Source organism: Lachancea thermotolerans, assembly GCF_000142805.1.
Source record: "Lachancea thermotolerans CBS 6340 chromosome H complete sequence".
In the NCBI taxonomy this organism is placed as follows: domain Eukaryota; kingdom Fungi; phylum Ascomycota; class Saccharomycetes; order Saccharomycetales; family Saccharomycetaceae; genus Lachancea; species Lachancea thermotolerans.
In genome coordinates this window covers 1,303,058-1,322,817 of record NC_013084.1, presented here as the reverse complement: position 1 = coordinate 1,322,817, position 19,760 = coordinate 1,303,058, and the positions used below count along the sequence as shown (strand labels likewise).

Below are 19,760 nucleotides of genomic sequence, written 5' to 3'. Positions count from 1 at the left end.
ATAAACAAAGTGGTTAATCTGAAGCTTCAGCGGCAAGAGGGCATGATTTAAGAGCAATAAAGCGCTCAAGTTTTCAGTTTATATCAGTTTATGCTTTTCCGGGCCTCTATCGTGCCGGAGTCGCTTTTTTCGTAGTTCTTCATGCTGTTTTTAGGATACTGGGTTTACCAAAATAGCAACAGCTTCCCCGTATCAAACTTCTGTACGTTGCTTTGAGACCCAGTTCGAAGCCCGATATCTTTGGTCCGTTTCGCGGTACACAAACTAGTTAACATTCGAGGCTTCGAGACCAGAAAGACCGCCGGCAGTCTTCGACACAGCTTCTTGGGAGAGAGACTGATACAACTTGAACTTCAGCCATTGCGAAACACCGCAGTTTTGCAAAAACTTTGAAGCGAACTCGTTCTCGTAGTAGTTCTGTAGCTTTCCCGAGTTCTCTAAGTCGAACCACCCTTGGTGTGACTTCAGCATCTCAACCCGTATGTAGACTAGCGGAATTGCCAGACCATTCATCACATTAAGACCATCGCGCGTCAGCATGTTGGGGGAGCTCAGCATGAGTACGTACTGGGTCCGGCGCGATGCCGGAACGCAAGATGAAAACGCACCCATAGATTCTCTTATTTCCTTGCCTGTTATCTTGGCGTTTTTGAAGGCTTTGCATTGCACCAAGACATTCAAAGGCCTGAACGGCGACTTCGAGTCTAGCTTATGTCGTACGGGCTTGAACTGGGCTCCATTGACACTGGCTTTCTTGGGAAACTCGGCACTGAGGTCAAATCTTTCGCGGGCAGTTTTGAATATTTGATCCACAGGCCATTTCCCGCGAATGTCTATTCCTCCATCATAGGAACCACCGCAAACCTCAAGGTTTTTCACCAGCAACTTCTCGCTCAGCTCCCGAACAACAGTATGTTCATAAAGAGTGCCCTGGAAAACCGTGGAGTCCGCAATCGCGATATTGTTCTGCAAGTATTTACGTATCGCCAGATTATGCGCCAGTCTTTTAAAGCAAGCAGCTCCGTTTCTGGGCATTCTTTCGAGTAGTTTGTCGAGGCCGGAAACCGCTTTGCTCTTCTGTGGATGGGATAATCTTTCACCAAAACATTCCGACAATCAATAAAACGATAACCACAGAGCCTCATACATCAACAACTCGGAATTGCAATGTCCTCATTACAGCTATCAGTGAAACCCAGAAACACTGGCCAAGAAGATAAATCTAAAAACGGGGAGCAGGTGGTAACAGTTTTTGACCTTGCTACAGAGATTGAACAGTCATTAAAAACTGCCATCACGGACATAAAAGCGAACGACAGAGAGTTTAAGCAGCAGTATGAACTAATAGAGAAGAAGCTTAAAGATCTAGAAAAGTGATTGTGTGAGAACAACGGGGTTTTTATTGACTTCTGAGCCGAAGGGGTGTCTTGGCCTGCGTAACGTCAGAGCCAGCATTTAAAAATGGAAGAACAAAAACCATATCTATCAAAAGATCAAATGTGGTACCTCGCTTCACTTCGAGTCTAACATTGACTCTCAGCGGCCGGCGCGCCTTGACCTTTGACTTCAGGTAGTTCACGTGATACATAATAAGAGATGCTAAATTAATAGTTGGAATTGGCGATGCCCCAGGCTCTATAACATCCCATATTCGAACACAAGTCATAGAGTACTTCGCTGCCAACTCGCCATTCATCAAATGGGAAAATCTGTTAAGAGCAGACGGCGTCAAAAGGCTAAAAAGTCATCTTGTCTCGAGAAGAGCTCTGCGGCCCGAAGGGAGCTCGCAAGTTTGATTGACAACGTAAGGCTGGAAAGAAATCCAGAGAAGCATGATATGCAAATCACGAGCCCGAGCACGTTCCATGAAGACGTTGTGCCAGACCAATTCAAAGCTGTTTTCGCCAAGTTCCAGGTGCAGAGCGAGCCCGAGAAGCCAGACTCCCTTAGTTCAAGGTCTCGCGACAGCGACGCTGTTGCGGATAGCCGTAACAATGAAATGTTTCCTGATTCAAAGTCTGCTATAACAACTGATGAAAAAACTAAAGTCTCTAAAAAAAAGCTGCGAAAGCTTAGCAAGCCTGCTCTTTCGGAGCTCAAATCCGTCGTAGTGTACCCGGAGGTTATTCAGTGGTACGACTGCGACGCCCCGGATCCCGTGTTACTCTCAAAGATAAAGTCTCAGAAAAACGTTGTTCAAGTTCCGGGTCATTGGCAGTTAAAGAGAGAATATCTCTCCGGCAGGTCGGTTGTGGCCAAAAGGCCCTTCGAATTACCAGACGTTATACGGCAGACAAATATTGAAGAAATGCGCAGCACGCTGCCAGCGCAAGACGAACCCAACGAGAAAACGCTAAAAGAGTCTTCTAGAGCAAGAATTCGCCCCAAGCTTGGCAGTTTGGATTTAGACTACCGTAAGCTTCACGACGCTTTTTTTAAGTTAGGCGCACACTGGAAGCCAGACCTAATGCTTCCGTATGGAGATCTATTTTACGAAAATAGAAATCTAGAAGAGGAGACAAAATGGTCCCTGATGGAGAAGGAAAAACGCCCAGGAACAATTGGGAAGGATCTGAGGACAGCTCTAGGATTACCGGAGGGAAAGCTGCCGCCATGGTGTTACAAATTCAAGGAGTTAGGAATGCCACCATCTTATCCCGGCTATAAAGTCGCCGGTATAAACTGGGACATATCAAATTTACGGGGTGACGTCTATGGCACCTTGGGAACAAAACTGAAAACTCAAAGGGAATCTGAGCTTTTTGGAAAAATGGTTAAGGCCGATGATAGCGAAGGAGGCTCAGAAAATGAGGTTGGTGATGCTGTCGACGAAGAGAAGGATATAGCGCACTTAAGAAACGAAGACGCTGACACTCTGAGCGACGCTAAAGAAGCACAGAGACAACAAGAGCTGGAGGCAAAGATAAAAGCTGAAAGCATGAAGGAGGTCCTCAAGCGCAGACAAGCACATGCTAAACAACAAAATTCAGATGCTCCGAAGAGGCTTTACTCTATCATTGAACAGAAAGAAGGTTCAAATGGCCCAGGCAGTGTTGAAGGTAACGTCCTTTATGACATCAAGGGATCTAGATATGGGAAAGAGGAAAGTCCCAGCGAAAATGAGAACAAGAAACAACGCACTATTCAAACAAATGAGCGAGATGTGACTGAAACCTTTAAGTTCTAGATACAGAAGCCACCAGAGCGTTAAGTGCTCTCATGACAGTTATACAAGATAGTGTGATCGGTTTTGCATCCATGGGCTTATCGTTAGGCTACCGTTAGCTATATTTTATGAAAGCTCTTTATAAGATAAGACAAGAAGGACTTTTGCTACGGTAGAATATCACAAGCATCGAACATAATGCACAAATTTGACAGGCGTTTCATTTCTTTTGGACTGAGTACCTAGCATACTGCACAGCAAAGGAAAGTTACATGATTCTCTGCAATCAGTTTCTCTTCAAAGTTAGACGGGGATGATTCTTGGCTTTAAACACAAGTCCGGCTTAGCAACGTGATCTCCATTCTTTTGAAGAATGGCCCTTATAACAGAAGTCAGATTACGAATTTAGGCTCAAAGACTTGTTTTCTGCCTTTCCGGAGGCTGAACCCTATTTCTTGTCCATTTTTAATCATATACAGTATACTCAACAATCGGTCACCGATATCTTATAAAGACGCCATGACCGAGAAAATGAGGGCGTTAGGTTGCTAGATAACAAGCAAAGAATGCAGCAAATATCTGGGTATTGGAAAGAGGCATATATAATCCGTTTCTGTAACGCATTACGTATACTCCTTTACACGGTTCTATGATCCGTTAATGTTCTAAGCTCAAAAATCAAACTAACGTTGATTTATTTACCTTGCGAGAGCATGAACCTGATGCCGATGTTCTTACTGGTTCCAATTCAGTCGATTGGCTGGCAAATTTCTTCTTATTACCTGACACTATGATCTCAATAGCAGTACGACCTACAAAATACAAAAGTCAAAACACTGATGGCGCAACTCCTCCAGTGAATTGGATATGATTTTGCAAAAGCGCAAGTTAAAAATCTAAGAACCCGCGGCGATGGGTACTTATGGCATGAGTATTAAGCTTCTACAGACTTCGTTACCTTACATGCGTAAGACGTCTGCTTGGGTAAGTTTAATTTTTTAATTTCAGAAAATATTCACTACTAGATTCAAGCTCATCACACATATACTGGTCGAAACCGAAAAGACTCCGAACTGCTGTATATAGCAATGAAAGACTACAATAAAAAGCCTCAGAAAGCACAAAAGGATGGGGCAGAGGAGCAAATCGCCAAAAAGCACCGGGAAAATGCCTACAGTATCCATAAAAGCGAAGACAAGCCATTAGAGCTTACGAATGCATACCAATACTCTCAAGTCCTACAGCTCGAACATGCTGTTACAAACTTCATGGAATACTTCAACAAGATCATACAACTTTCGCCAAATTACAAGGTTTATTTAGAGAATGTTGATCGTCCCCAGGAAACGAGCGTTGAAATTTTACCAGCGATGCTACGACACAAGTTGAAGTGCGCTGCGGAACTTGCATCACTAAACGAGCTTGGAAAACTTCCGTTGCTAGAGGAACTTAATAACTACGAGTCCAAATTTTCTGCGTCTGACCGAAAGCCTATTTTGAAGGATCTCAAAGAAAGCGATCTTGATAAAATGTCTGCATCAGTCAACAATGAGATGGTTAGGCATTGGAATGAGGTTTCAAGGAAGGCCGAAGAGGAGGAAGAGGAGGATGGCTACGAACCCGAAGAAACAAAAAAGAAGTGGCCTCCAAAGCTCCCTGAGATCAAAAACTCAGCGATTAAAGCCCGTGTTTTCATCCACAAGTCCATGATAAACGATAAGCTTTATCTATCAGAGCATGACATGATAAAAGCTCATAACGAGCGCCTAGAGTTTTTGGGTGATTCAATTTTGAACACCACGATTACAATGATTCTTTACAACAAGTTCCCTCATCTCAGCGAAGGGCAGCTATCCAAACTTAGGATGAAACTCATCAGTAATGAGAGGTTAAAAAAATGGTCTTTTCTCTATAAGTTTAACGAGAAACTGAGAACCAATTTAGATAAGACCTGTGAAAATAACGATTTTAAGCATGGTAAGCAAAAATTATATGCCGACGTGTTCGAAGCATACATTGGAGGGCTTATCGAAGACGATCCCAAACACAATTTGCCCAAAGTCCGTAAGTGGCTAAGCAAGCTAGCAAGCCCAGTAATAGAGGAAGAATTCAAAAAGGATGACGACCTGGATGTCAATGAGGTGGACATCAATGCAAAGAAAACCTTGTATTCTTTAATCGGCTACGCGGCTTTGAATTTGCACTACAAACCTATTCAAAAACCTTCAAGCGAGGATTCTAATGCGCTTGTGGAATGCCGTATTAAAGACGGGACTGTATTGGGTGTTGGAAAAGGTAGAAATATCAAAATTGCAGGAATGAGAGCAGCACAGCAAGTTCTTCAGAATAAGCCGCTAATCGAGAAATATGCTAATTTAAGGGCAGCGGTACCGAGGTCTGACTCAGTAGTCAAAGGGCCTTCAGGCAGTAAGCGCTCCCCTCCTAGCGACGATGGAGATGATGATTCATCTGCAAGCCAACAAGCCAAAAGAGCCAATCTGGGTCCTGGGAACGATACATCTTCAAATTCCCGAATTGTTGCTATGCCTGACGGCTCGTTAGCATTCAATTAGATCCATTATATATTAAATGACTAACCATCCTGCAAACTCATCACTGAGTAGAAATCTCGTGCATTTTAGGTTTCTTTTCAACCGGCTCAGCGCTCGCCTGACTAGCGCCTTCGATACTGACATCTTTCTTTGGCTCGCTTTGTTTTCTCTTGAGAGACTCAGAGCTTTCAAATTCCCTAGTGACTATGGAGAGCAAGGTGTTCGCTCTTTTCGAAATCTCTTGAGCTGTCCGTGACTTAAAGAACCAATTAAATCTAAAGAGATCGCTTTTCATGATGTCTTGTTTGACTTTGTCATACAAGTTCTCCGAGGAGAGCCCGTACTTGTTGACCGCCATTAATATGAACCTATCTTCAACCTGATCAAACGTTTTCCTTGAATTTTTTGGGGGATAGTTTATCGTCATTTCTTGCATAGGATACTGAAACTGCTCCACCTTTTCTCTGAGCAAGGCCCCTTGAACCTTTAATCTATCTGCCTTTTTTTCACCGCCTTCTATTGTGTTTAAGTACTTTTCGTAGCCATTAAGTTCCTTGTGCCTTTCCCAAAAGACTTTTGCATATGCCTTGACCTCATCAATGGTCTTGTTGTCCAAAGACTCAGAAATGGCACTGAAGTCATCTCTACCATACTTGGCGCAGCTACTAATAAAAGTCAAAAACTCCCTTTTCGTCCAGTTTGTAAATGCATGATGAATAAGCTCTTGCTTAAGTCTTTCATCTTCCTCCGTATAGTCTCCAACAGAGTCGATTTTGGCTTGCTCTTGCGCCACGCGCTCGCTAAGCTCTGAACTTGGAATGTCATTTTCTTCAAGCCCCAAATCATAAGCGGAAACTCTGTAATTAACTTTCTTCCGGAAAGAGAGCTGCTCTTTCTCCTGAAGTTCTTTGAAGCCTGAAGGAAAGAACTGAAAATCTTGAACATTGATCAATTTTGGAGGTTTTGCCATTCTAGGCTGAGGGCTGCTTTTCATGCTTTTGGAACCGTCACCATCCTTATTACTATCATCAATGTAAGAAACTTGGTCCCTGCGCCTTTCTCTTCTTGAAGGATTAATCCAATTTTCGGTTTGGTCGTTGATTTTCTTCTGGAAGTTTTCCCCATTCCATTCGTAAGCAGATTGGTCGCCAAGCCCATTAAATTTTTGAAGATCATCCAAACCAAGTTTTTCATACTTTGCATTTAATTCATGTGTCTTTTGTTCTCCTTTTCTTAGAATCTCCTCAATATCATCATCTGTAGACATTTTTCTAGAACCTTTTCCAAAGACATCCTTTGCTCCAAACTGAATCATTCCAAGAAGTTCACCCTTAGAGCTCCCAATAGCCGAAGTTTTCTTCCCCACACCCTGTTGTATAACGAGTTGGTCCAGCCGAAGCTTTTGAGCAGCTCGTTCAATTACTTTTTCTTCTATTGCATTTTCGGTAACAAATCGGTAAACGTAGACTTGTTTTTTTTGACCGATCCTATGGGCTCTGTCCATAGCTTGCAAGTCTGCTTGTGGGTTCCAATCTGAGTCATACAAAACTACTGTGTCAGCTGTCACAAGGTTTATTCCCAGCCCCCCTGCTCTCGTCGTTAGAAGGAAAATGAATTTATCCGAATTTGGTTCGTTGAATTGATCGATAGCATCAATTCTTTCTTCGTGGGAAGTTGAACCGTCAATACGGCAATAACTATACTCACGGAAAAAGCAGTAATCTTCAAGAATGTCGAGTAGTCTAGACATTTGACTGAAAATAAGAACGCGAGAACCAGCCTCCCTTTTCTTCTTCAAAAGTTTATCAAGTACAATCATCTTACCAGCATTGAAAATAAGGTGCTCGTCAGTTGTGTAGGGAGGGCCGGGTTCGGCTCCCTCAAACAGATAAGGATGGTTACAGCATTTCCGTAACTGCATAACGATGTTAAGAAGTCTTGTATTACCTTCGCGCTTGCCGATGGCACCATTGACAGCATCAAGGTCTTTCTCTAGAAGGCTTTTGTACCATTGAACCTGCATGTCTGTCATTCCAACATACAAGTTTGTCTCGATTTTTGGAAGCAAAGACGTTTCCACTTCTGATTTCAACCTCCTTAAAAGGAAAGGGCTCAAGACAGTATGAAGTTGCTGAACAACAACCTCTTGGTCTTCATCTGTATTGTTCTGCTGAAACCACTCGTCAAAAGCATCAGAATCGCCAAAAACATCTGGAAGTAAAAAGTTAAGAAGTGCCCAAAGCTCATGCAAGTTGTTTTGGAGTGGGGTTCCGGTAATAAGTAGCCTACCTTCGGAGTGAAATAATCTTATGATTTGAGATAGTGCACTCTCTTCATTTTTGATGCGGTGTGCCTCATCAACAATGATGTATTGCCATCTGAAGCGTTTAAGCGTAGCCTTTTCTCTGATGACCATCTCATAGGAAGTTATAAGCACATCAAACTTGCATTCGAGAACAATATCTTTCAGTAGTTGCTGACGTTCATATTTGTCACCGCTCAAAACCACAGTGTTGACTTCAGGCGTCCATTTAGCAAGTTCACGCTTCCAATTGTTTAACGTAGATTTCGGCACTATAATAATGTGTGGGCCGTCTATCCCCTTCACGTAACGAAGATAGCCGAGAAACGCAATCGTTTGAAGCGTTTTTCCTAGTCCCATTTCGTCTGCCAATATGCCCGACAGTTTGTTATCATGCAACGAAAGCAGCCAGTTCAAGCCTTGAATCTGATAATCCCGAAGGGTTCCAGACTTGATGTAACTGGGAGATTCAGTCAGAATTAAGGCGGGAGTTCCTTCGTCCTCCTCTTCCTCTAGAAGCTCGGCATCTTCCTCTTTCTCACTCTTTCTATAGTGCCTAGAGTCTTGTGATCTTTTTTCAGATAGTTTACCCCCTCCTGCGCCATCTTGATCGATGCTTTTGAGCAGTTTTTGAATGTTTTTATCTTGTTTTGCTCGTACGCTTATGAAATGGCGAAAAAGGTCTGTTAACTTCAGAAGGTATCGAAATCTCTCATATGTCTCATCTTTCTGTTTCTGTTTATCTACCCTCAAACCAGAGTGCAGAATATACCGACTCTTCCTCTCCTTCCAATACTTAGCGTCATCTCGTGCGTCCTTCCCCATCTATAGACAACTTTTGTTAGTGTTCGTGTTTCACTTGCACTTGTAGGTTACCAAGGCCTGATGGCATACGTTAGCGTCTCTTGTGTTTTTCAAAAGATTTAGGTTTTGAGGAGATTGAATCTCTGGCGCGCATTTTCCTAAAAATTAAAGGTTCTTGGAAACTAAGGTGATAAATACAAAATTTGAAAACGGCTATTTACGTTGAAGTCTTAGCTTGCGCTTGCTTCCTATTCACAGGTCTTTGAGGTTTTTGCTTCTTGACATTTTTCTTTCTGCTGGGTTGCCCACTTGAATAAATGTTATTCAGAGCTTCGCGCTCTTCGGCTTCTTGTTTCTTCAGCTCTTGTTGCACTCTTTCGGATTCTTCGGCCCACCACTTCGCAAAACGTTCTTCTTCAATTGTCTCTTTCAAGGACCGCGGCGGTTTTACCGTATTTGTATTCGGGTTGCTCAAGTAAAGCGGTATCGTACAGCTCTCCCCTGTGCTTGTCAGTCCCTTGCTGGGCGCCTTTTTCTTTGGAACCTGATGATGCAACGACTGTGAGAGCGATGGAAATTTGGAGGCCGAAGGGGTAACAGTAGTGGAGGCTGGATTTGGGATGGCCTTAGATGACTTCCCTCCCCATACAGGCTTCTTTTGAGCAACAGGGGTTTGTTTGTTTTCTGCTGTTATCGTCTTCAGTCTCTCTTTTTGTGAAATCTTCTTCGCAGTTGAGAACGGTATTGAAGTGGATGAGGGCGCTACCTTTGAAATTTCCTCTGAAGAAGTTGTGCTTAGAACAGCATTGGCCAGGACTGGGAACATGGAAGCGCGGCTTAGAGCTCTCTCTTGGCTCCTGGCCTCCTGCGAATCGAGCCTGGTCACATTTTCGAACATAGCCACGTTGACGTTTGCGGAATTAGATACTGTTTTCGAGGCAGAAACTTCTAAAGACTTAGTGGCTGGTGAAGATTTTGAGGGCTTCCGCTTACTTTTTGCGACGGTGACAAAGCCGCCATTACCAATAATCACGGAATCGTCTTCTATAGCCTCTTCGCTATTCTTCGCCATGAAACTTAAATTCAAGTTAAATCCTTGTTTCTTGACATCTCCTGCGCTCGAAGAGGGCCTACGCACGTTGGCGAGGTCGTCCTGGGAGAGAGACATTTTTCTGGCACTAGAGGATTTCCTTCGATCGGAGTTTTTCCTGAGAGTTGTAGGTTTCTTTTGCTGAGTGTTCAGCTCAAAACTAGGCTCAAACGCATTATCGGGGTCCATAAAGAGCTCATTGAACTTTTTGATGTTACTTTCATATAGACGGATGGTGTATGAGGGGTTTCCATTCTCGTTGTACCACGTTGGAAAATTAATGGAATTCATCGACCGGGTTCTCGAGAAGAAGTCTTGAATTGTCCGCCATAAATATGAGTCGAAGTACTCATTGATGATTTTGAAGTTACCTTCGCAAAATAGCAGTCCTATGTTGTGTTGAATGAACCAGCAACACTCTATGACAAGAGCCTTTGAGCATAAACGGTGAGCATTGACAAGGATGATCATAACTGTGCTTGAATCAATATAATCAATGAGTATGCTTTCAAGGTAATGTTTCAATCCTGTCATCATAAACTCGTCAGAAGTTTGAATGAGCCCAAGAACAAAATTCACAAACTCTTTGTAGCCTCCAAACTCACACTGCGAAAACAACTCCTCGAATCCAAAGCCGTAAATGTACTTCATAATGCAAAAAAGTTCGTCTTTAGAAACTTGATGCATCTTCAGCACTTTGATATTGCCAGTTAATTTTGCCCATCTGTTTGATAAGGCGCTTTCAAAAAAAGCGGACCTGTTTCTTAGAATGAAAGAATGAGCGTGAAACTGCTCTCCATTTGTTAGCTCAATTATAACATCAGGCGAAAACTCACCACTTAAGTCATACTCAGCATTTGATTGCTTGAGTAACTTTGCTAAGGCAAATGGCAGCTTGTCTCCCCTAAAGGTGGTTAGGTGCAGATCTAGGGCTTTCATAAATTGCTTAGCAGACGCCTCGAAGTGTTTTCTTTCCTGGGTTTCGCTTATAAAGCCAAGTTCGGGGATTTCATCGGTGTACATATAATGTAATGCGCAGCATATTGCTCTTAAGTCGATATTCCCTGAAACCATTTGGATAACTGTACAGCCTTTATTGTCACATAAATCGCTTTTCAAAACGAAGGAGAGGGAGTGATTAGATTTTGGGGTAAACGAACCAAACGTTGTTATTTGTTTGATGAAGTTGGGGGCACGCGCCATTAACAAAGCTCGGTGGCATGCTCCCACAATCTGTCCGGTTTTACCATCAACGAACAAAACATCATAACGGTCATGTGCTCCTTCAGAATTAAAAAGGCTATAATTCCGATTGGATTCATTTGAAAATATCTCCGACTGAACGAATGAGGTCTTTTTGAACCAGCGTGATGAGAAAGTTCTCCAGAGTGAGTCCGCTTGGTTGTTTGTGGACAACGAATTACCCACGTCTAAGATCACAGATTCCTTGTCTGAATGCTCAACACGAGCACCTGGCTTCGCGAAATCATCGAATAAAAAGCCGGAGTCCGGCTTGTCCCTAAGTTCTTCGCATTTGAGCCTTCTGAATCTCTCAATTGGCCATTTAGACAGCGGCGAAATTGCAGCAATGTCTTTGTATAAGTTTTGTTTGGGAAAACCTAACGGTATCATATCAATATCGTCTTTGATTAATGCAAAAGAAGAAAAAAGGGAATCGCAGCTCACAAGGATACATTTGCCTGATATAAGTTTATTGCTTCTTTGTCGGTGAAACTTCTGACCGCTTAATGTCTCGCACTTGAACAATTTTCCACTAACAGTACAAAGAGCAAGCTGCCCCTTTGCCCCGACATCAAAATCCAAGCATTTATTCCAGCTAAAATACGGGACCCAATATTGAGTGGTGGGCAGTAGATTTGGTAGTTTAGACCAGCTGTGCGCCGAATTGTTGATGAGTTCTGATTGAAGAATGCCAACACTGCCGTTTCCGTAAAGAAAGCACATATTGTTACCATATGAGTGTGCTGTCTTTAGCTTGAGAACCTTGTTGTTTTTGCTTAAGGAAGTGGGAACAAAGATGTCGAATCCGTTAGAAGATAGCTGCTGTTTAGACATGGCCTTCGGTATAGAGAAGCGAAGTATTTTGGAATTATTGAGGACACAGAGCTGGTTGTCTTCAAAGAGAATAAAGGTAGCGAATTCGGTACACAAAAGTTGGCGTATATTCGTCACATAAGCTGGCAGTTTTGTTCCACATGGCGGTGACACGATCCAGCCTTTATGCCCGGCGTGCAGCGCATCGTAATTTTCGCCATAATTTTTAGCAGTTCCCATCTGGCCTAAATTTAGCCCCCAGGAGAAAAGATAGTTGTTGTCATCAATAAGGCAAGAATGAACTTTTGAACAAGCGACAAATTTGACACTTATGGACATGTTCTTCTTCCATGGGGCGCTTACAACTCTTTTGGGCTTTGGGCTGCAAATATTTTCAAGAGCTGAATTGTCTAGCTTTTTGACATTACTCGTCGGGGTTGAATAACCGAGCTGAGAGTAGCGGTTCCAGCCCCAGCAGAATATTTCGCCCGATGTTGTCAGTACAATAGAGTGATGGTCGCTACTATCAATCAGCTTCACCCGTTCTGAATCCAAAGAAACTTTAGTGTGGCAGACATTTGATGCATTTGTATCACCATTTCCTAATCTTCCTCTGCTGCCACTACCCGCAGTAAAGACATCGCCCTCTGCCGTTACCAGAAGTGAATGATACCTTTTCATTATGGCGGTACTAAACCTCGTTTTCTGGCACGTATCTTCAGGATAAAGTGAGTACTCGTTGAGTTTGTAAAGTTCTTGTCTATTTTCAGAGTCTCCGGTCCCAAGTTGAAGATGAGTGTTAGAGCCTGTAGTCAAAAACTCGCGCCCACCACGGTATTTCCGATAAGTGTTTATGAGCTCCTCGATTGTGTGCCTGCGCAGCGGCGAAGCGTTGCCGTCTCTTGATCTTGGCTTCCATTGCACGATCGAGGATACTCCTCCAGATGGCCCGGTTGTGGGCCGTTCTGGATAAATTGCCGTTGGAATGTTTTGGTAGTTCCAAATATCATTTTCGCATTGGTAAAGTTCGATAGGAGTCAAGCCCTCACGATCCTTAAGGTCCCAGATGTTTTCTTTGCTAGCGCGGAAGTGAGACTGCTGCCTCTTCCACCGCTCGTAAAGTTTGAATGCTTTTTCCAAATGCCCTAGTCTTAGACATACATGGAGTGGCGTGTACCCGCTTTCAGGCTCACGAGAGTACAAGTCAACCTTGTTCAGTTGTTCTATCCCAGGGTGGCACGACAGAAGATATGACAGGTCTCTTCCAAAAACATCGTGTGATTCAGTTTGCTTTTTGCCATTCATGCTGCTGCTACTGCTGCTGTGAATTTTGGGGCGATTGAAATAAGTTAGAGCGTCATAAGGTCTAAAAGCCTCTGTAAAGTTACGCGAGGGCCGTGTAGATTGAACATGTGCGGTTATTATTATCAAGGTTCGTTTTCCAGCATCTGTATTTTCGTTCGAAACTACGCTACAACAGTGTAAAGCAGAGATCATGAAGCAATACACACACGAAACACATATCGAACCCATTAAAAACTTCAAATTTATTATGATTATTCCTTGTACGCCATTATTTCCTATTTAATAGAGTGCAGTTATGTATAAAATACGTGCAATCACGGGCGTCTCTTGCTATATCAGTGACGCATCTAACTTTTCATAAGACTCTTTGACTAGCCATAGTTTGAACTGGGATGTTGAACTTCACCGCAGTCTTCGCGCTGCTGTCTCTGGTCTTTTGGTACTGGGCAATGTTCTCGAAGTACTTGTCAAACAATACCGCGGTATCCATTGGACCTCCCTTGGCCTCTGGGTGGAACTGGGTGGAGAATACAGGTCTGGTGCAGTGGATCATGCCCTCGTTAGAGCCATCGTTGAGGTTCACGAAGAATGGCTTGAACACGTTCTTTGGAAGAGACTCGGCATCGATGGCGTAGCCGTGGTTCTGAGAAGTGATGTGGCACTGGCCTGTTGTTAGGTCGAGAGCAGGGATGTTGTGGGCCCTGTTACCGTACTTCATTTTGACAGAGCGAGCGCCGGCAGCCAAGGCCAACAGCTGATGACCCAAGCAAATACCAAAGATGGGGAGGTGAGCAAACTTAGGGTCTTCCAAAAGGACCTTGATGTTCTCGACGGTCTGGCCGCACGAGGTGGGGTTGCCTGGACCATTTGAGATGAAGATACCGTCAAACTGATCGGCGACGTCCTGGATCTTGTAGTCGTGGGGTAATACGGTGACGTTGGCGCCTCTGGACGCAAGACATCTGACGATGTTCTCCTTGACACCGCAGTCGATCAGAGCGAGGTTGGCGGTGGCGTTAGCGTTGGAGATGTGGTAAGGCTCCCTGGTGGAAACTTGCGCGACCAGGTGGCTCTTCATGGTGTCAACGTACTCCGGAGCGGCTTCGTCACCCACGACGATGCGGCCCAGAGACGAGCCCTGCTCCCTCAAGTACTGCACCACGCTACGAGTGTCGACGCCCGTGATAGCAGCAACGCCCTCTTTCTCGCACCATTCAGCCAAGGACTGCACGGCAGTCCAGTGCGAGTATCTCCACGCATACTCGGCCACAACAATGCCGACCACATGAGCGTGGGGGCTTTCGAAGTACTTGAGCAAGTTGAACTCGTCGCGCGCCTCGCCAGAGGGCACGCCGTAATTGCCGATTAGTGGCTGCGTGAAAACCAGGATCTGGCCCTTGTACGAGGGGTCTGTCATGGATTCAGGGTAGCCCACCAGCGAGGTGGTGAACACAGTTTCGCCCGCAACGGATGCCTTGGCTCCGAAGGAGTAACCATCATACGAGGGTCCATTCTGGATCTGGAAGGTGGCCTTGGTCAGAACTGGTGGTGCCATTGTGTGTGCTTGGGTTATGATTTGCAAATTCTTTTCTTGTTGGTTCCGCTAGTCTCTTTAGCGACCGCTGGTCTTCCAGATGTGATCAGATAGGTAGTCTTGGCAAGTGTACTCTGTTTGGCAAAGCTTAAACATACACTTGAGAGTGTTTAAGCAGATGTGTGATAAATTACTGTCTTTTAAACAGCTTTCCTGAAAACCTCCGCCTGCAAAGCCCGAATGCGCTAATCGATGAGCATTAAATAAATTTTTGCCTTGCATCTGGGACTTCTTTTTTTTTCACTTTTTCTTTTACGCCCTTCGAGCCTGACTCACCGATTGACTGTGGTTACCATGATCAGAAAAGTGGACCTCGCAGAGGAGGCCTGGAAGTGGTCATCATGATGTCAATTTGTTAATCCAGCAGGTGCTTGCACTGCGGACGGATTTGAGCGAGTTAGGGTCAAAACGCGGAATAAGCACAATAGGCAGAAGGAAGATGTAGAATTCAAGGGAGTGGCTCATCGTAGGACTCGGACGCTCTCATACATCATGGAAAAGCGTTATGTGCGCGCAGCGGCGTTGTGCATGCACGTGACCGGATGCGTGGATGGTGTCGAAGCTGCGTTGTGCGAGCGCAGGGTTCACGGTGCCATCGGAACACGCTTCCGGCACGTCGTGAGTAATCTTTCTGTCAGGGTACGTGTTTGTAGACGAAAAGCGAAAGGGTTAATGCACAGACCTGGGCTTGGCGAGAGGCGAACCGAACCGGGCTGAGCCGACTGGGCAGCACTACGAGCTTATCAGACGCCCTATTTTATCTTTTCTGCTCCAAGCTCCAGTCGGGTTCTTCCACTAACACCTCACGTTATGACTAAGGATTAGCTGTATGCTGCGTCAGGGGAATAGCTGAGTTTTCTGTGTCTATGCGCGCGGTCCGTGGATCACCTGCGGCCCGTTGAACGGTAAATAAAGCCTTGGAGAGCTTGACGGAGTTGGGACGATCAGCATTGAAGCTTGGCTCCTCTCAGAAAAGCGGCATCTATGACCTGCTTGGGGCAGTTCCCTGGTGCTTTTAGCTCGCCGAGCTTTGTTCCTCAAGGCGGCGCGGTCTGCGCCTCCCGCGGGCCCAGCTAGCCGCCGACAGTCCCCTGAAACCTCAAAGAAACTCAACAGGCTAAATACATATTTGAAACGACCCTAAGTCACTTTTGAGACTCGGATCAGAGCTCAGGTTTAAGTGTTACTAACTAAGCGACATATACGCCCTTAGCTTGGTAAGATTCGCGTCTTCAGAAGTCATGTTCCCAAATCAAATATCCACGAGGACACATGTTTAAAGGCAGTGATGATTAACTACAGACATTATAATCCGCATATAACACTTAATCCTTCAACAAAGCTCGCGTGGCGTAATGGCAACGCGTCTGACTTCTAATCAGAAGATTGAGGGTTCGACCCCCTCCGTGAGTGCTTTTTTTGCCATACCAATTGGGTAAATAAGTAAACAGTTTCGATAGGTGTCAGAAGGTGATGAAGCGCTATCACACGGGCCTGTCGGAACTACTATCTGCTTTTCAAACTTTTATTATTACAAAGTGCAATCTTTAGATTGCGGTATTTATGATGCGCGTAGGCAGGTATCTTGTGGCTCCGTCTTTTGACGTCGCCTGGCAACTAAATATTGGAATTGCCGACGAATTAAATGTATGCGAAAGCATTCTTGGCTGCGTGTATGCTGGTAAGGCGGTGGGCCCAGGGGAAATTCAGATAACATTTTGAATCCCGATAAACAAGCGTTGCAGAAGGGGAAGGGGTTCATTTCGAGAAACATCCCCTGAAACACGGCTTGTGAAGTAGTTTTTTGCTGGGTTGGCAAAGTAGAGGTTCAATCGAACGTGCGTCGGATTCGTAGGGAATTTTTCGGACCCTAACTCGAGCAGCACGATACGGAGCGACGTGAAGATCTCTATAGCCTGTGGCCGGGTACGCAGCTGAATATTACTGTAAAAATTGCGGTGCCAGCGAGGACGAGGACCAAGCACCACAGGGCCCGTCTGCGGAGCATGCTATTAACAAACGGCTGTTGGATTGAAACCAGCCTGCTTGAACCGCCAAAAACGCGGAATACGGGCGATGTACTCTGTCTTGTCTTGTTGTGTACCGCATTGCGGTTTAGTCCTATCTCGAGGTCCTTGGAAGAGACCAGCTCGTTCGAGACCAGCGTCTGTGTAACTCCGCAAAGCGCGTACAGGATGTCAATTTTGTATATGCCGCACCATATGAAGTAGAACCCTAGGAAGAAGGGCACTATAGTGGTAACACGAATGCCTCGCGAGTAGTTGAGAAAGACCAAAGTGTATCCCAGCCAGAGGCCCATCCACAAAAAGATCATGCCTAGAACTACGCGAGACAGAGTGGTGTAGCGCGCAAACAGAGAACGGCGGCGCCCGGGCGCGCTACTCCCTAAGATCGCGAGCGGATCGGACAAGGAGCTGCTTGTGATGTCATCGTGCAGGTTGTGAAGGGCCACGCATGACAAGAACTTGGGAAAGCAGTCCATCTCCAGAAACTGAAAGGAGATCGCCTTGAGCTGCTCGAAAACGTCGGGATCGTGTCGCTTCTCCTCCAGCACCATGTGGACGGCGTTCTGGCGCATGTGGTCGGGCAGGTTGATCAGGTAGCGGCTGCTTTCCTCAGGTGCGAGGAGGTACGTGTGGACGATGTTGCGGGCGTTGTTGAGAAGCTCCTTGGAGGTGATGCGTGCTTTCTGGAAGTCCTGTGCCTGGGTCTTGAGGAATTCGTCGACGAGACCGGTGAGCGGGCTTTTGAAGGGAGCGTCGGAGTCGTGCTCTGTCTGTTTCTGCCAGTTATCCAGGAGCTTTGTGAGGCGCGGCGAGTCGGTCTGGCCTTGAAGGAAGCGCGAAACGCGCTTGCTGTCCTCGTAGTCGAGGAAGCCGTCGTTCATCAGGGCCTCGAGGAGCAGCGAGCTGGAGAGTGAGTCGCGGTTGTCGTGGCTGTCGCGGCTGTCGCGATTGGCGCCGGAGCGCTCCTGAGAGTCCTCCCACTCGACGAAGCTTTCGCGGACGCCCTTCACGTAGTCCTTGCACAGGCGCAGGTGCGCCATGGCGTCGATCCAGAAGTCGAGGAAGTTGATGGCATATGGATACTGGGAGAGAAAAGTGTAGAAGGACCAGAGATCGACGGGCGCGCAGGTCTGACGGTTGAGGACCTCGTAGAGCGTGGGGAGGCGCTGCGCGTAGAGGTCTGCGGACGCGGGGCTCATTTGTGGGCTCCGATGGGGACTACTGCTCGAGCGACTGATGCGATGAGTGGTGGTTCTTGGGGTAGAAGGGCAGCGGGCGAGCTGTCAGGAGCGCGAGATCAAAACTGAAAATTTCAGCGGCGGGGAATGTGTACGGTCACGTGACTGGGCGACGCGTAAGCCAGGTCACGCTGTTCAGCTGTCACGTGCAAGACGCGAAACTCCAGTGCACGTGACTGTTCTTCGTCATGTGCTTATCACGTGCGTGTATATGCTGTGTACATGTCATTAATAAAGCTACTTGTGCCTAACCTTCGTGAACGTCCCGATCCGCGGACCGCACGCGGATACTGTAAATAAAACCACCTCCGGCGCGTGCCTCAGCGCCCGAAGTCCTGCGCGCGCGCCGCACCCTCGTGCTTGAGCTTCACCAGCGCCTCGCACTGGCGCGTCTCCACGTGCCGCAGCAGCCACTCCGCGTTGCTGGCGAACTCATGGTAGCAGGCCGCGCACCGGCCCTTGGACTGGCCGCGCTGCGACTTGGCTACGCCCACGGGGTACACGAAGTGCACAGACTTGAGGTGCGTCTTGTACGTGTCCTTGCGCGAGAACTCGCCTGACGCGTGGCACCGGCAGTCCTCAGACCAGAAGGGACACTGGAAGTCTTTGGTCACGAGGTGTTTTTTCATGTGCCGCGTCAGATAGCCCTTGACCTTGAAGCTGGAAGGGCAGAACGCGCACTGGAAGGGCTGCTGCATTGCGGCGCCGGACAGCGCCGCGGGCTTGGCCCCGGCGCTGCCGCACTCGGTGGAGCTGGCGGGGCTCGCGGGCACGAGCGCGGAGCGCTCCGTGCACGACGACGAAGACGACGACGCCATCGACGCCGCCGCTATCGCGGCCGGCACCGTGTCAAAGCGCACGCCGCACGTCTCCTCGTCCAGCGACGGCTTGCCGTCGCTGGCGCTGTCGTAATGGTCGAAGCCCAGCAGCGCGTGCCACGTCTGCGCGATGGACGCGGACGTTGCCGACAGCGTCGTGTGAACGGACTTGCGCGCGTACTCGCCGCGGTACTCGTGTCCGTACTCGCCGCTGTACTCGCCCCCGTACTCACGCCCGAACCCGCTCGCGTACTCGCTCGCGTACTCGTCGCCCAGCCCGGCCAGCTCCCCGAGCTGGCCCAGCTGCTGCTTCTGCAGCTGTCTGCTCAGCAGGCCCAGCGACACCACGTTATCCTCGGGCACGTCGACCTTGTCGAACTGAATGTACCCCATCTCACCGTGATCCTGCGAACCTAGTGCTGCCTGCTCACCCGGATGCTACTCTCTCGTAAACCTCACGTAGATCGTGTTCTTGAAAACCTCACGTGCTTGCGCTCAACTTGGCTTTCCACCAGGTCTCTAACACCGCGCTCTGCACGCCGCTCGTCGCCGCCATCCTCTGCAGTCTTATAACCTGCCGGCAGCTGCTGAATTGTGTCAGATAATGCGTTTGTCCCGTTGACGTCGCGATAAGCTGCGGTGGTGCGAAGTCACGGCTAGGCAGTCTCTCGAGGCGCGTTCTGAGGCGATTTTAGACGGTTTTTTTTTTCCCCCTGCCACCCTTTCTTCTCCTAGATCTCTTGTCGGTGTCGAAGCGATAACATGGAATCCGAAGAGTGCGAGGGGGGAAGCGGTAGAGTCAGGCCAGC

At 46.9% G+C, this 19,760-nt stretch overlaps 8 protein-coding genes and 1 non-coding gene across 9 annotated transcripts; 3 read left to right on the top strand and 6 right to left on the bottom strand.

Annotated features, from left to right (window-relative positions):
* Nucleotides 1–264: 264 nt before the first annotated feature.
* Nucleotides 265–1,035, bottom strand: RRG7 (Rrg7p; the record flags this gene model as incomplete). Its single annotated transcript, XM_002556470.1, has 1 exon — nucleotides 265–1,035. The coding sequence occupies one exon, from the start codon at nucleotides 1,033–1,035 to the stop codon at nucleotides 265–267; it is 771 nt and encodes a 256-aa protein (XP_002556516.1).
* Nucleotides 1,036–1,699: 664 nt separating this feature from the next.
* On the top strand, nucleotides 1,700–3,187 carry CUS1 (U2 snRNP complex subunit CUS1; the record flags this gene model as incomplete). The annotated part of the gene is made up of 1 exon (XM_002556469.1): nucleotides 1,700–3,187. One exon carries the CDS (start codon nucleotides 1,700–1,702, stop codon nucleotides 3,185–3,187), a length of 1,488 nt encoding a protein of 495 aa, XP_002556515.1.
* A 1,067-nt stretch (nucleotides 3,188–4,254) lies between these two features.
* Nucleotides 4,255–5,739, top strand: RNT1 (ribonuclease III; the record flags this gene model as incomplete). The annotated part of the gene is made up of 1 exon (XM_002556468.1): nucleotides 4,255–5,739. The coding sequence occupies one exon, from the start codon at nucleotides 4,255–4,257 to the stop codon at nucleotides 5,737–5,739; it is 1,485 nt and encodes a 494-aa protein (XP_002556514.1).
* Nucleotides 5,740–5,779: 40 nt separating this feature from the next.
* Nucleotides 5,780–8,845, bottom strand: ISW2 (DNA translocase; the record flags this gene model as incomplete). The annotated part of the gene is made up of 1 exon (XM_002556467.1): nucleotides 5,780–8,845. The coding sequence occupies one exon, from the start codon at nucleotides 8,843–8,845 to the stop codon at nucleotides 5,780–5,782; it is 3,066 nt and encodes a 1,021-aa protein (XP_002556513.1).
* A 196-nt stretch (nucleotides 8,846–9,041) lies between these two features.
* Nucleotides 9,042–13,502, bottom strand: KLTH0H15136g (KLTH0H15136p; the record flags this gene model as incomplete). Its single annotated transcript, XM_002556466.1, has 1 exon — nucleotides 9,042–13,502. The coding sequence occupies one exon, from the start codon at nucleotides 13,500–13,502 to the stop codon at nucleotides 9,042–9,044; it is 4,461 nt and encodes a 1,486-aa protein (XP_002556512.1).
* Nucleotides 13,503–13,629: 127 nt separating this feature from the next.
* CPA1 (carbamoyl-phosphate synthase (glutamine-hydrolyzing) CPA1) lies at nucleotides 13,630–14,829 on the bottom strand (the record flags this gene model as incomplete). Its single annotated transcript, XM_002556465.1, has 1 exon — nucleotides 13,630–14,829. One exon carries the CDS (start codon nucleotides 14,827–14,829, stop codon nucleotides 13,630–13,632), a length of 1,200 nt encoding a protein of 399 aa, XP_002556511.1.
* Nucleotides 14,830–16,209: 1,380 nt separating this feature from the next.
* Nucleotides 16,210–16,281, top strand: KLTH0H15092r. Its single transcript has one exon. It is a non-coding gene; the product is annotated as a tRNA-Arg (tRNA).
* A 496-nt stretch (nucleotides 16,282–16,777) lies between these two features.
* RAX1 (Rax1p) lies at nucleotides 16,778–18,094 on the bottom strand (the record flags this gene model as incomplete). Its single annotated transcript, XM_002556464.1, has 1 exon — nucleotides 16,778–18,094. The coding sequence occupies one exon, from the start codon at nucleotides 18,092–18,094 to the stop codon at nucleotides 16,778–16,780; it is 1,317 nt and encodes a 438-aa protein (XP_002556510.1).
* Nucleotides 18,095–18,453: 359 nt separating this feature from the next.
* Nucleotides 18,454–19,344, bottom strand: KLTH0H15048g (KLTH0H15048p; the record flags this gene model as incomplete). Its single annotated transcript, XM_002556463.1, has 1 exon — nucleotides 18,454–19,344. The coding sequence occupies one exon, from the start codon at nucleotides 19,342–19,344 to the stop codon at nucleotides 18,454–18,456; it is 891 nt and encodes a 296-aa protein (XP_002556509.1).
* Between the last annotated feature and the right edge of the window lie 416 nt (nucleotides 19,345–19,760).